The 13,390-nt window shown below is 42.1% G+C and overlaps 1 protein-coding gene across 3 annotated transcripts in view; it reads left to right on the top strand.

Annotated features, from left to right (window-relative positions):
• cpvl (carboxypeptidase vitellogenic like) overlaps positions 1-13,390 on the top strand; it is a 70,531-nt gene that overhangs the window by 21,002 nt on the left and 36,139 nt on the right. For all 3 annotated transcript variants that reach the window (XM_073024479.1, XM_073024480.1, XM_073024478.1), the window contains exons 5-8: positions 156-214; positions 7,098-7,177; positions 10,229-10,295; positions 13,263-13,385. In XM_073024479.1, the coding sequence (XP_072880580.1) occupies positions 156-214; positions 7,098-7,177; positions 10,229-10,295; positions 13,263-13,385 (329 nt within the window). The remainder of the gene's footprint in view (positions 1-155; positions 215-7,097; positions 7,178-10,228; positions 10,296-13,262; positions 13,386-13,390) is intronic.

The following is a 13,390-nucleotide window of genomic DNA, read 5'->3' as shown; positions in this document are numbered from 1 at the left end:
CGACTGTGCTCAGACATTCAATCATTTATCATCCTCCCAACCCCACTCTTCTGCCTTCTCCCCATAACCTTTCATGCCCTTACTCGTCAAAAAACTACCAAACTGTGAATATTCAAATGTTGATTTTATTATTTGTGTATTCTGTTCAAATCTAGTGGAAGCTCGGAGGTTCTCGTGGACATCCAAGTATTCAATGCTATACATCGACAACCCCGTAAGTTTTTGAATTGCTATGCGTCTTTATTTGCAGAAGTTGTATGTGGCATGGTAGCATAGTGGCATAGTAGCACAGTATCAGCGACCTGGGTTCAAATCCTGCTGCTGTCTGTAAGGAGTTCGTATGTTATGCCCGTGACCATGTGGATTTCCTCTGGGTGCTGCGGTTTCCTCCCACAGTCCAAATATTAGGCTAGGGTTAAATCGGGAGTTGCTGGGCTGCATGGCTTGAAGGGCAGAAGGGCCTATTGTGCACTGCATCCCAATCAATAAATAAACTTAATCATTAGGATTCAGAAATACATGTCCAAGAAGGGGTTTTCTGAGAGTGTATCAAGAGCTCCCAAAAGTAAAGTTCTGATGAAAAGCAAGTCCTGTTCTTACTCTTTTTTGGAAGTTTTCTTGATTGATGATGAAATCCTGTTTTCAATTTCCAGTATGGCACTCAGTATCCACTTTTCTTTATTTATCTTTTAAGATACAGTGCAGAATAGGTCCTTCTGGCCCTTCGAGCCATGCCACCCAGGAAACCCACCGAATTAACCCTAGCATAATTACAGGACAATTTCCAATGACCAATTAACCTACCTGACTGGTATGTCTTTGGACTGTGGGAGGAAACAGGAACACCCGGAGAAAACCCATGCATTCTATAGGGGATGACGTACAGACTCATTACAGATTGGATTTAAACTCCAAACTTCGACGCCATGAGCTATAATAGCACCATACTAGCCTCTACTCTGATAATGTCATAGATGAAACTATTCACATTACTTAGTTCCTTAAAAGTATTTGTATTGGAATAGATAGAATAAATACCATAAATTTGGTTTTATCAGTGACATTTACAAAATGGCATTAAATATTATGGTTTCACTAGTGAATGAAGCATAGATCCAAGTTTGCAGATCACTCCAAAGTCCAAATGCTCAAAGTTCAATGTAAATTTTGTTATCAAAGTACATTTATGTCACCATCTACCACCCTGAGATTTGTTTTCTTGTGGCCATTCACAGTAAATGCAGAAAAAAACACAAGACCGCACCCAACAAGATGGGCAATGACCAATGTGCAAAAGACTACAAACTGTGCAAATATAAAAAGAATAAATAAATAAATACATAGATGAAAAGTCCTTGACATTGAGTCCATAGGTTGTGGGAACTGTTCAGTGATGCGGCAAGTGAAGTTATCCCCTTTGGTTCAAGAGCCTGATGGTTGAGAGATAATAACTGTTCCTCAACCTGGTAGTCTTCAGGTTCCTGTTCCACCTTCCTGATGGCAGCAGTGAGAAGAGAGCATGACCTGGGTGGTGGGGGATCCTAATGATGGATGTAATGAAGGCACAAATGACACCAGATATTGTAGCCTTCTTTAAAATAAGATGAAGTGTTGCAAATTACTGATGAAGGATTTCATCCTTGTCGAGTGGAAAGTGTGTGAGATCCCTTTTTACTGGGTGTCTCTGGAGAAGCGACTCATTAGCCCCTTGCAAACAGCCACTGGAGTCAGCGGCGTGAAATCCACCTGTCCAAATTCTGTACATCTGGGTCCCACCAAAACTGGGAAGTTAGGATGTCTCGACCACCCAAACCCCGATCTGTGTGAATAATGTGTAAACACAGCTCCCCTGCAATTAGCCATCGGCAATAAATAACAGATCGTACACTGCATACAATTATAAAGAAAGTATATTTATGAATGTCAACTTACCCAAACCATTATTAAAGAAGAAAGGAAAAAAAAACAAAAGGGCCCATTATAATTAAAACAGTCAAACGTGCACAAGGCTGAGCTCAGATCTTCCAAAAGCTGGATGTGACTGTTCTACACAAAGTGCCAACACTGGTCACCGGTTTAATTACTAATCTTGGAGTCTATCGGATTGTGCATTCCAGTTGGATCGCATCTTACAGCCAGTTTTCTTGAGCTTCTCTCTCCATCTCATGACGAAAAGAACTCAACACCACTCCCCCCCCCGCCCCACGAAACATCTCTGCCCAGCTTTCTCTAGAACCTTCTCCCAATTTCACCATCCTAATTGGCTGACTTGACATTCCTACGCTGAACATCACAACCCCTTATCTTTAACAGTGACCCAAACAGCAGCAGCAGAGCACCTGGCTCCCACAGAAAGCCGTTAAATTAACTATCCTGCACGTTACCAGTAAAATCTTAACCAGGGCATTACAAATGCAAGCCAGCAAATCAAGGATCCAGGAATTAAAATTTAGCCTTTTCACTACCAAGATGTACATTTTAGGATTATAAATGTTTCTAATAATTAATAACTTTAGATAATGCAGTTTTGACTCAATAGGCTTCTTTTGCCCCATTTTGGCTTCTTCTGAATCAACTAATGTGCAGGAGATCAGAATAACTGAGAGAAATGGAGAATTATTTTCTCTAGAGTTAAAGAGAAAGTTGCAAATTACAACTAAAAGTAGGTGGAGGTGGCACCTACTGTGCATACATTGGTTCTGATTAAACAATAAAAATATTAAATGGGACCATCAATCACATCTATGGTTATAAACATAAGAACTTCTGCAGATGCTGGAAATCCAGAGTAATACACACAAAATGCTGGAGGAACTCAGCAGGTCAGGCAGCATCTATGGAGAGAAATAAACATTGAACATTTCTGGCTGAGACTCTTCATCGGGATTGGAAAGGAAGGAGGGAAGAAGCCAGAATAAGAAAGTGGGGGGGAGGGGTAGAAGTACAAGCAGGCAAGTGATAGGTCCTATCACTCCCGTTTCCTAACACAGTCTTTATCCTTCAGCCCTTTACCATTTCCTCCTATCACATCCCAGCTTCTTACTTCATCCCCTGTCTCATCTACCCACCTTCTCTGCCTATCACCTTCTGGAATGTACTTCTTCCCCTTTTCCCCCCTCCCCACCACCTTATTCTGGCTTCTTCCCCCTTTCTTTTCAGTCCCGATGAAGGATCTAGATCTGAAATGTTGACTATTTATTCCTCTCTATTGATGCTGCCTGGCCTGCTGAGTTCCTCCGACATTTTGTGTATGGTTTATATAACATGTTATTTCGAAGGCCTCCGTTTGTCACGTTCAGCCATGGATGTTGCGACCTAACTATCTAGATAAGCGAGCCAGGACAGTACAATGCTGTATGGAGAGCAAGCTGTTACCCATGTAGCAAGCTCCCCCTCTCCACGCATCTGATGAATCCAAAGGAACGGCAGGGGACTTACACAGTTTGACAGCAGCAGCGTCACTGGAGTTGCTAGTCAACATTGAACTGTCTTAGGGACTCCAGCTCTGCATTTTTTTTCCTGGGAGTGTACTCCCGAAGTCTTCCTCATGAGTGGGTGTAGCTGCAAGGCAGCGGAGGCTTGAGATCAAGGCTTTCCTTCTAGATGAGCTGTCAACCTTGGCTGACTAGCCCCATCTGCCCAAACATGTTATTTAGCAGGTTTATACCTATCTACCTCCAGATAAACTAAATAAAAAGATATCTGAACAAAGATGCTTCTGCCAAGGACTGTGGGCTCCACAATTCAAATTGAACATCTACACTTACACTGTGGATCTTTTTTTTTAATTGAAGCACTTAAATTTTGAAATGGTGGTTGTTCTTGTCAAAGCCAAATAACAAACCTTTCAAATGTGTTAATATAACAGTAAATCAGAAGACTAGCTATAATTGGATCAAAAGTGAAGTTGTACTTAAGTGCTGATTTAATCTATTTGCAGTAACCTAGTAGTTTTACAGATGTTTTCCTCTGACTTAGGTTCATTTTCTTCATCTTCCTCCGTTGCTTGAGGGTTACTATATCAGAAAGCTGTCATAATGTAGACCCAATTTTGATGCTTGTTTGTGTACTTGTTTCTTATTTTTGTATAAAACTTTTTTTTTTGCCAAGACAAAAATGAGGTCATTTTTAGTTAGGTTGTGACTTGCTACTATTTATGTGCCCAAAACAAAATGAGAAAGAAGGCAGCTGTTCCAGCTACATAAGAGCTTGGTCAGACCCCACTTGGAGTACTGTGTTCATTTCTGGTCACCTCACTACAGGAAGGATGTGGATACTATAGAGAGAGTGTAGAGGAGAGTTGCAAAGATGTGGCCCAGAATGGAGAGCGTGCCTTATGAGAATAGGTTGATTAAACTTGGCCTTTTCTCCTTGGAGCGACAGAGGATGAGAGGTGACCTGATAGAGGTGCATTGATTGTGTGGATAGACAGAGACCTTTTCCCAGGGCTAAAATGGCTAACACGAGGGGACATAGTTTTAAGGTGCTTGGAAGAAGGTACAGAGGGGATATCAGGGGTAAGTTTTTCACACAGAGTGGTGGGTATGTGGAATGCACTGCCAGAGACAGTGGTGGAGGTGCATGCAATAAAGTCATTTAAGAAATTCCTAGATAGGTACGTGGAGTTTACATAAATAGAGGGCTATGCGGTAAGGTAATTCTAGGCCAGTTTCTAGAGTAGGTTACATGGTTGGCACAACATTGTTGGCCGAAGGGCCTGTAATGTGGTGTAGATTTCTATGTTCAGATAATTTAAGAAGGATGCTGAGGTTAGTACAGGTGTCCCCCGCTTTACGAATGTTCGCTTTATGCCGCTTCGCTTTTACAAAAGACCTACATTAGTAACCTGCTTTCACATTACCAAGAGGATTTTTGCTTTTATGAATATTTTTCCCTTCGCTTTATGCCATTTCGGATTAAGAAAGGTTTCACAGGAACGCTCTACCTTTGTAAAAGGGGGGGGGGGGAAACACCTGTATACAGATGCCACCAAAGAATAGTACCAATTGTTCCACCAGCTTTTCTTTCTAATACGAGTCGTGCCCCGCTTCCTTCTCTTTTTCTGATCCTCATTCTGACTCCTCTCTTACCCTTTCTCCTCACCTGCCCATCACCTCCTCCTGGTGTCCTTCCTCCTTCCCTATTTCCCATGGTCCACTCTTCTTTCCTATCAGATTTGTTCTTCTTCAGACCTTTTGCCTCTTCTACCTATCCTCTCACATCTCCTCACTTCTTCCACCACCCCTCCCTGAAACATCAACCCCTCATTCCTGTCTATAGATGCTGCTAGGTCTGCTGAGTTTCTCCCCATGTTCCAGAAAGATGTAGGGTTAGTGACAGTAAATTGTGGGCATGCAGTGGTGCTGCCTGAAACATGTGCACGCTTGTTGTCATTGATGCAAAATGGATCAATGTTTCAATGTCCTTTGAACATGGAACAGTATAGCACAGGAACAGGCCCACAATGTTTTGCAGGACCAATTAAATTAGTAATCAAATGGCCAACTAAACTAATCCCTTCTGCCCACACAATGTCATTATCCTTCCATTTTCCTTACATTAATGGGGCTATCTAAATGCCTGTTAAAAGTCTCTATCTGCCTCTACCACCATCCCACGCAATGTATTGTGTGTGTGTGTGTGTGTGTGTGTGTGTGTGTGTGTGTGTGTGTGTGTGTGTGTGTGTGTGTGTGTGTGTGTGTGTGTGTGTGTGTGTGTGTGTGTGTGTGTGTGTGTGTGTGTGTGTGTGTGTGTGTGTGTGTGTGTGTGTGTGTAAGATGCCCTCACCCGCATCTCCTCCATTTCCTGCACTTCGGCCCTCACCCCATCCTCCTGTCACCACAACAGGGACCGTGTTCCCCTTGTCCTCACCTACCACCCCACCAGCCTCCGGATCCAGCATATTATCCTCCGCAACTTCTGCCACCTTCAACAGGACCCCACCACTAAGCACATCTTTCCCTCCCTACCCCTCTCTGCTTTTCGCAGGGATTGTTCCCTCCGCGACTGCCTGGTCCACACGTCCCTCCTCACAGATCTCCCACCTGGTACTTATCCCTGCAAGCGTAAGTGTTACACCTGTCCCTACACCTCCTCTCTTACCACCATTCAGTGCCCCAAACAGTCCTTCCAGGTGAGGCAACACTTCACTTGTGAGTCTGTTGGGGTCATCTATTGCATCCGGTGCTCCCGGTGCGGCCTCCTTTACATCGGCAAGACCCAATGCAGATTGGGGGACCACTTTGTCGAGCACCTCCGCTCCGTCCGCCACAACAGACAGGATCTCCCGGTTGCCACCCACTTCAATTCTGCTTCGCATTCCCATTCGGATATGTCCACACATGGCTTCCTCTACTGCCATGATAAGGCCAAACTCAGGTTGGAGGAGCAACACCTCATATACCATCTGGGTAGCCTCCAGCCCCTTGGTATGAACATCGAATTCTCCAATTTCTGGTAATTCCCTCCCTCTCCCTTCCCCATCCCACTTTCACTCTGCCTCCTCTTCTAGCTGCCTATCACCTCTCTCATGATTCTGCCTTCTTCTACTACCCACAGTGCTTTCCCCTTTCATTCCTTCTTCACCTCTCCTGCCTATCCCCTCCCCCACCCCTTGATCTTTCCTCTGATTGGTTTTTCACCTGGCACCTTCCACCCTCCTCCCACCTTCTTTATAGGGCCCCTGCCCCCTCCTCCTTCAGTCCTGACAAAAGGTCTCGGCCCAACATGTTGACTGCTCATTTCAAAGGATGCCGCCTGACCTGCTGAGTTCATCCAGCTTGTTTGTACATTTTGATTTGACCACAGCATCTGCAGTGTACTTTGTGTTTACAGCAGTTCCTGAGATACTCAAACCACCCTGTCTGGCACCAACAATCATTCCACAGTCGAAGTCACTTAGATCACATTTCTTCCGCATTTTGATGTTTGGTCTGAACAACAACTGAACCTCTTGACCATGTCTGCATGCTTTTATGCATTGAATTGCTGCCACATGATTGGCTGATTAGATATTTGCATTAATGAGCAGGTATACGTAATAAAGTGGCCAGTGATTGTATATGTGGAGATAATGTTTCATTTTTCCTGGAAACTAGGTTGGCACTGGTTTCAGCTTTACTGACAAGACAGATGGTTATGCACGGAATGAAGATGACGTTGGAAGGGACCTGTACAGGTTAGCCATTTCTATTGATTTAGGTATTTACTCTTCAAACAAGAGGATTTTTCCCCCTGTTCCCTTAATGCAGCTAGAGAGGTATCAATTTTGGCTCCAAAATTTCTTCATAGTTATATCAAGGTTTATAAACTCAAGATTCTTCAGATGCTAAAAATGTTAGTAACACATAGAAAATGCTGAAAGAACTTAGCTGGTCAGGCAACATCTATGGAGAGGGACATTTGATATCACTTGGGAAGAATTTGGGGCATTTAGCTATGTTCTCAAGACCAAATGAATATTATTTCATATTGCCAACACGTGGTTCTGCAGATGTTGGAAATCAAAATCCCAGTGGAACTCAGCTGGTCACGACAGTATCTATAAAGGGGAATAAATAGTTGACGTTTCCAGCTAAGATCCTTCATCAGTCTTGGTGAATATTCTCGGCCCAAAATGTCGACTGAATCGGGGTGTATTTAGTCTATTCTCTGAGTATGTTTTCAATTGTTCTTTCAGCAATGCCAGGTCTGATGGAAGTTGGTTTACCTGTAAAATCAGTCGGGTCCAGCTCATTTGATCGAAGTTCACTTGTGAACCAATTGCCTTCTTCCCTTCTTGAACATTTTTTCCACATCCTTCAAGTCTATACTCGTTTCTCTTAGTTGAAGTTGATACTTAGGACAAGAAGCTGATTTCTTGAAGAGGTACAGGAGCCTGAAGACAAACATCAATGTTTAGGAGCAGCTTCCCCTCCCCTCCCATCAGATTTCTGAATGGATAATGAATCCATGTACACTACTTCAACATATATGTAAAATGTTTTTGCTTTTTGTACTGCCTATTTAATTTTTTTAAATGTTTCTTATTGTACTTTATATATTTTTGTTATTACTGTCTGTATTGCACTGTACTGCTGTCATGAAACAACAAATCTCATGACAAAACAGTGATATTAAATCTGATTTCCTTGCTTCAGCCTAGTTTGAAATCCATATACGTAGAGGCCTGACAGAATGAGGCCTTTATTACATATGCACAAGGAGCCAATATTAATTACGTATTCATAAAAACCTTCTTAAAATGGGGACAGGATCTCCCCAACAAAAGATTGGTTCTGGTGGTTTTGTTCCGATACACCTTAACCCATGTTTTTGGAGCACAACACAAAGCCTTTACAATGAAGTGGATTGAAGTGAAAACTTCCACAGCTTTCATTGGTGAAAAAGGTATATTTTTTGTATGCTAGGGACACAATTATCATATTCTGCATGTTCCTACTGATATTGTGACTTTTGTGATTAAGTACACAACTGGGGGTGGCTGAGAGGCATAATGATTAGCATAAAACTATTACAGTGCCAGCAACCTAGGTTCGGTTCCACCACAGTCTGTAAGGAGCTTGTACAATCTCCCTGTTTCCTCCAGGTGCTCCAGTTTCCTCTCACATTCTAAAGACGCTGGTTAGCAGGTTAATTGGTCACAAGGGTGTAACTGGGCTGCATGGGCTAGAAGGTTATGCTGCAATTGGACAGGGTACTGGTGAGGCCGCATCTGGAGTACTGTGTGCAGTTCTAGTCTCCTTACTTGGAGAAAGGTATACTGGTTTTGGAGGCGGTGCAGAGGAGGTTCAGGTTGATTCCAGAGATTGGGCGGGGGAGGTTAGACTATGAGGAGAGATTGAGTCACCTGGGACTGGACTACTGTACTCAATGGAATTCAGAAGAATGAGAGGAGATCTTATAGAAACATAAAATTATGAAAGGGATAGATAAGATAGAGGCAGGAAAGTTGTTTCCACTTCTGGATGAGACTAGGGGACATAGCCTCAAGATTCGTGGGAGTAGATTTAGGATGGAGATGAGGAGCTGCTTTTCCCAGAGAGTGGTGAATCTGTGGAATTCTCTGCCCAATGAAGCAGTGGAGGCTGCCTCAGTAAATATATTTAAGACAAGATTGGATAGATTTTTGCATGGTAGGGGAATTAAGGGTTATGGGGAAAAGGCAGGTAGATGGAGATGAGTCCATGGCCAGATCAGCCATGATCTTATTGAACGGCAGAGCAGGCTCGACGGGCCAGATGGCCGACTCCTGCTCCTATTTCTTATGTAAAGGCCTGTTACTGTTCTGTATCTCTAAATAAATAAAATATTAGTAGGAATTTTAACAAGTTAATGAAAGCTTAGAAAAACTGCAGATACTGGACATCTAAAGAAGAGGTTCCCAACACAGTGGTTGATAAACCCCTGCTTAATGGTATTGGTCCATGGCATTAAAAGGGTGGGAAACCACTGATCTAAAGTAAAACAAAAATTGCTGGAAATGCTCAGCAGGTTGAGCAGCATCTATCGGAAGAAAAACAGAGCTAACATTTAAGGTTGAGGAGATCTGATTTGGGGTTTTGCCCTTCAATATTACTCCTGTTTCTCTTTCCACAGAAGCACCCTGACCCGCATGCGGGGTATTTCCAGTGTTCTCTGTTTTTGTTTCAGCAAGTTATATTAGTAATAATTGTTAGAAACAAACTTTTTATGTATGCACAAAAAAATTGGATGGCTGTCCTCTGTTAGCTGGCAACTATTTTCACAAATCAGAATCAGGTTTATTATCACTGACTTTTGTTACGAAATTTGCTGTTTTGTACAGTGCAATAAATAAAATACAGTATAAATTATGATCAGAATATATTTTAAAAGTTAAATAAGTAGTGCAAAAATAGCGAGGTAATGTTCATGGATTCATTGTCTGTTTGGAAGGGAAGAAGCTGTTCCTAAAATGTTGAGTGTGTGTCTTCAGGCTCCTGTACCTCCTTCCTGGTGGTAGCATTGAGAAGAGAACATGTCCAAGGTGGTGGGGGGTCCTTAATGATGGATACTGCCTTTTTGAAGCACCACCTTTTGAAGATGCCCTTGATGGTGAACTATTCTGTCTCGAATATGAACCAGAATTTCATTGCTCTCCCACCATATCAAGGGTCTGTGCTTGCTCATGAAATGTTATGGGCAAGATTCGCTATGTACAGTGTCAAGCTATAAGCTAAATAAAAATGGAGCCTTTCTTTCCTTGCAGTGCCCTTATCCAGTTTTTTCAGATATTCAGTGAATATCAGAAGAATGATTTCTATGCTACAGGAGAGGTGGGTAATCCTAATATTTTTGCATCCCAAAATTTGCTTGGTTTTGACTATGTTCTTACAATCAAAGTCTGTGATATTTATTGCTTTTAAAATGAAATTCAAAAGTAATAATTTAGAACATGCAAACATATTTTAGAAATGTTATAATGATTTTTTTTTCTCTTTGGTTCTCTTATTTCACAATGGGGTACAAGAAGCAGATTTATGATGGTCATAAATGGTGGTCTTAGTAGTCTGTAATTTTAATGCATCATTTAGTGCATTGTGAGATACGTTATTACAAAAGGCATAGAAAATGACTTTCTGTGTGAGTCGATTTTTGTTCGTTAACATTAATCATCAATTTTATTGAAATCTTTACAATCTGTGCTTCTGTAACGCTGAGTATTACATTAGAGTTGTAGAGTTGGTGCCATAGTGATACAGAATGGTACAGGCCCTTCGGCCCAACTTGTGCATGACAACCCAGATGTTTACCCAAGCTCGTCCCATTTGCCTGTATTTCCTTTAAAACTCTTTAACTATCTCTGTACCTGTTAGGAACAGCTTCTTTCCTTCTGCCATCAGATTTCTGAACAGACAATCAATCAGCCCATGAACACTACCTCAATATTGTTTTTGCACTATATATTTAATTTAATTGTGTGTGTGTATATGTACCTATGTGTTTGTGTATGTATATACAGTATGTGTGTATACATTTCTTACTGTAATTTAAGGTATTGCACTGTACTGCTGCTGCAAAACAACAGATCTTGTGACAGATGCCAGTGACATTAAACCTGATTCTGGGTACTTGGACCCATCTTTCCTACTTCCCCTGGCAGCTGGTTCCATACACCTGCCACCTCTATGTGAAAAGCTTCCCCCTCGTAGATCCACCATCCTGTGTAAAGGTTGTCCTTTTGTCCCTTTAATTCTTGCCCTCTCACTTTAAATCTGTATCCTCTAATTTTAGTCATCCATACCATGGGGAAAATGACAGTGATATATGTGTGTATGTATATATATTGTATGTACTGTCTATAGTTAGGGTGCATAAGACTTTTGCACAGTACTGTAGGAATTTTATGTATTGCACTGTACTACTGCTGCAAAAAAGAACTGTGAAATATGTGAGTGATGATAAGCCTGACTCTGATACAGGTCTTTGTTGTGGACTGAGAGTGGGAAGGGGGCAGGGGTGAGTGAAATCATGGTTGGGAAAAGGAGAAGGGAGAGGGGAGGGAGTAGGACCAGAGAGACATTCTTCTATGATCAATAAACCAATTGTTTGGAATCAAATGATTTTGCCTGATGTCTCAGTGCTGGGAGTGTTTGCACCCATGCCACCCCTCCTACCCGCCCCAGCACTCCTCCCCCGCCACCTCCCACAGCTCTTCACCCTCACCATTCCCAACATCTTTTGCTCCAGCCAGATTTACTAAACTCACTCTGTGTGCCATGTTGACAAGTACAGTCCTGTGCAGGACCCAGTATAGTACCCTAGCTATACATATGTGACTAAAACTTTTGCACAGTACTGCATATTAAAATCAGAATTAAAATAGGATTAGTGTGATGGTTAGCATGGACTTTGTGGGCTGAAGCGGCTGTATTGCTGTATGACTTTACAACATTGACGTTCTGATATGCACAAAGATTTCTCCATGCCCACTGCCAGACCAATTGACAGCTACAAGTTGATATCCTTTGCTGCTTGATAGAACGGTGCACATTACTTCTGTTATAGTCACATCTTTCTGTTGTAAGGAGTTTCTACGTTCCCCCCCCACCCCCTCCCCATGACCACGCAGTTTCCTCCAGGAATTCCAGTTTCCTCTCACATTCCAAAGTCATATAAGTTAGGGCTGGTGAGCTGTGGACACGCTACGTTGGCACTGGAAGCATGGCGACATTTGCAGAGCTGCACCCAGCATATCCCTTGGATGTCGGTCTTTGACATAAAGGACTGATTTCACTGTATGTCTTGATGTTTCAATGTACCTGTGACAACTTAGTTTCTCAATGCTTTTTACGCTGCTGGTGTTTAGTGCAGCGATGAAGGCCCTCCATCTCTGGTCGTGTTCGAGGGTTTCTTCGTCATGTCGGGACCTTCCTTTCGTTTTTCACTCCTGTCATTCACGTGAGTCCTGGGTGGAGACTCAGGAACACCACCGCGCTCAGATGCAGAAGGATTCTTCATTGCTATTTCTGTAACAATTTTGATTTACCAGGGTTGTTGGCCCTGAGCTGATACCCCTGAACCTAGTGGTCTGGTGGACCACTCTTATTCTGGCCTCTACTCTTTGACCGGTTTGGAATGGGTGACTCTACCAAGAGCCAAAGCATAAAACCCTGACTCCAGCCAGCATAGCTCTCCAGATCATTGAGGCACGTAGGCCTCCAAATCCTACAACAAGGTTGTGGTCCTCTTGAATCAGATCAGGTTTAATATCACTGGCATGTCATCCAATTTGTACAATGCAATATGATAAATATAGAGGAAAAACCTGTATTACAGTAAGTATGTATATGAGTAATACACACAAAATGCTGGAGGAACTCAGCAGGCCAGGTATCATCTATGGAAAAGAGTAAACAGTCGATGTTTCGGGCTGAGATCCTTCATCGGGACTCAAGAATGTATATTAAACAGTTAAGTTAAAGTAGGTAGTGCAAAGAACAGAAAATAAATTTTTTAAGAAAGTAGTGAGGTGGTGTTCATGGGTTCAATGTTCATTCAGAAAACTGACGCGTGACAAATAAAGCTAATATTTTCTTTGTCTTTTTCTTCTGGTTTTCTACCATATCATAAAAAAGATTTTAAAATATGGAATCCATTTTGACTTCCTTTAAATTGCATTAATTTTATAAGGATATATAGAGAATTAGTAACACCAATGAACAAATTCCAGGATTGTGCATGTAATGGGAATTTTTTCTAAAGTTATTTACATGTATTTTTCAATATGTGTACATCTTTAGTCCTACGCTGGGAAGTATGTGCCTGCAATTGGTCACTATATTCATATTAACAACCCAACTGCCAACGTAAAGATCAACTTCAAGGGAATAGCCATTGGAGATGGGCTCTGCGATCCTGAAGTAGTAAG

The sequence above is a fragment of the Hemitrygon akajei genome, chromosome 20, assembly GCF_048418815.1.
Source record: "Hemitrygon akajei chromosome 20, sHemAka1.3, whole genome shotgun sequence".
NCBI classification, from domain to species: domain Eukaryota; kingdom Metazoa; phylum Chordata; class Chondrichthyes; order Myliobatiformes; family Dasyatidae; genus Hemitrygon; species Hemitrygon akajei.
Note: the sequence above shows the minus strand (reverse complement) of the source record. Positions and strands in the feature narration are given on the sequence as shown.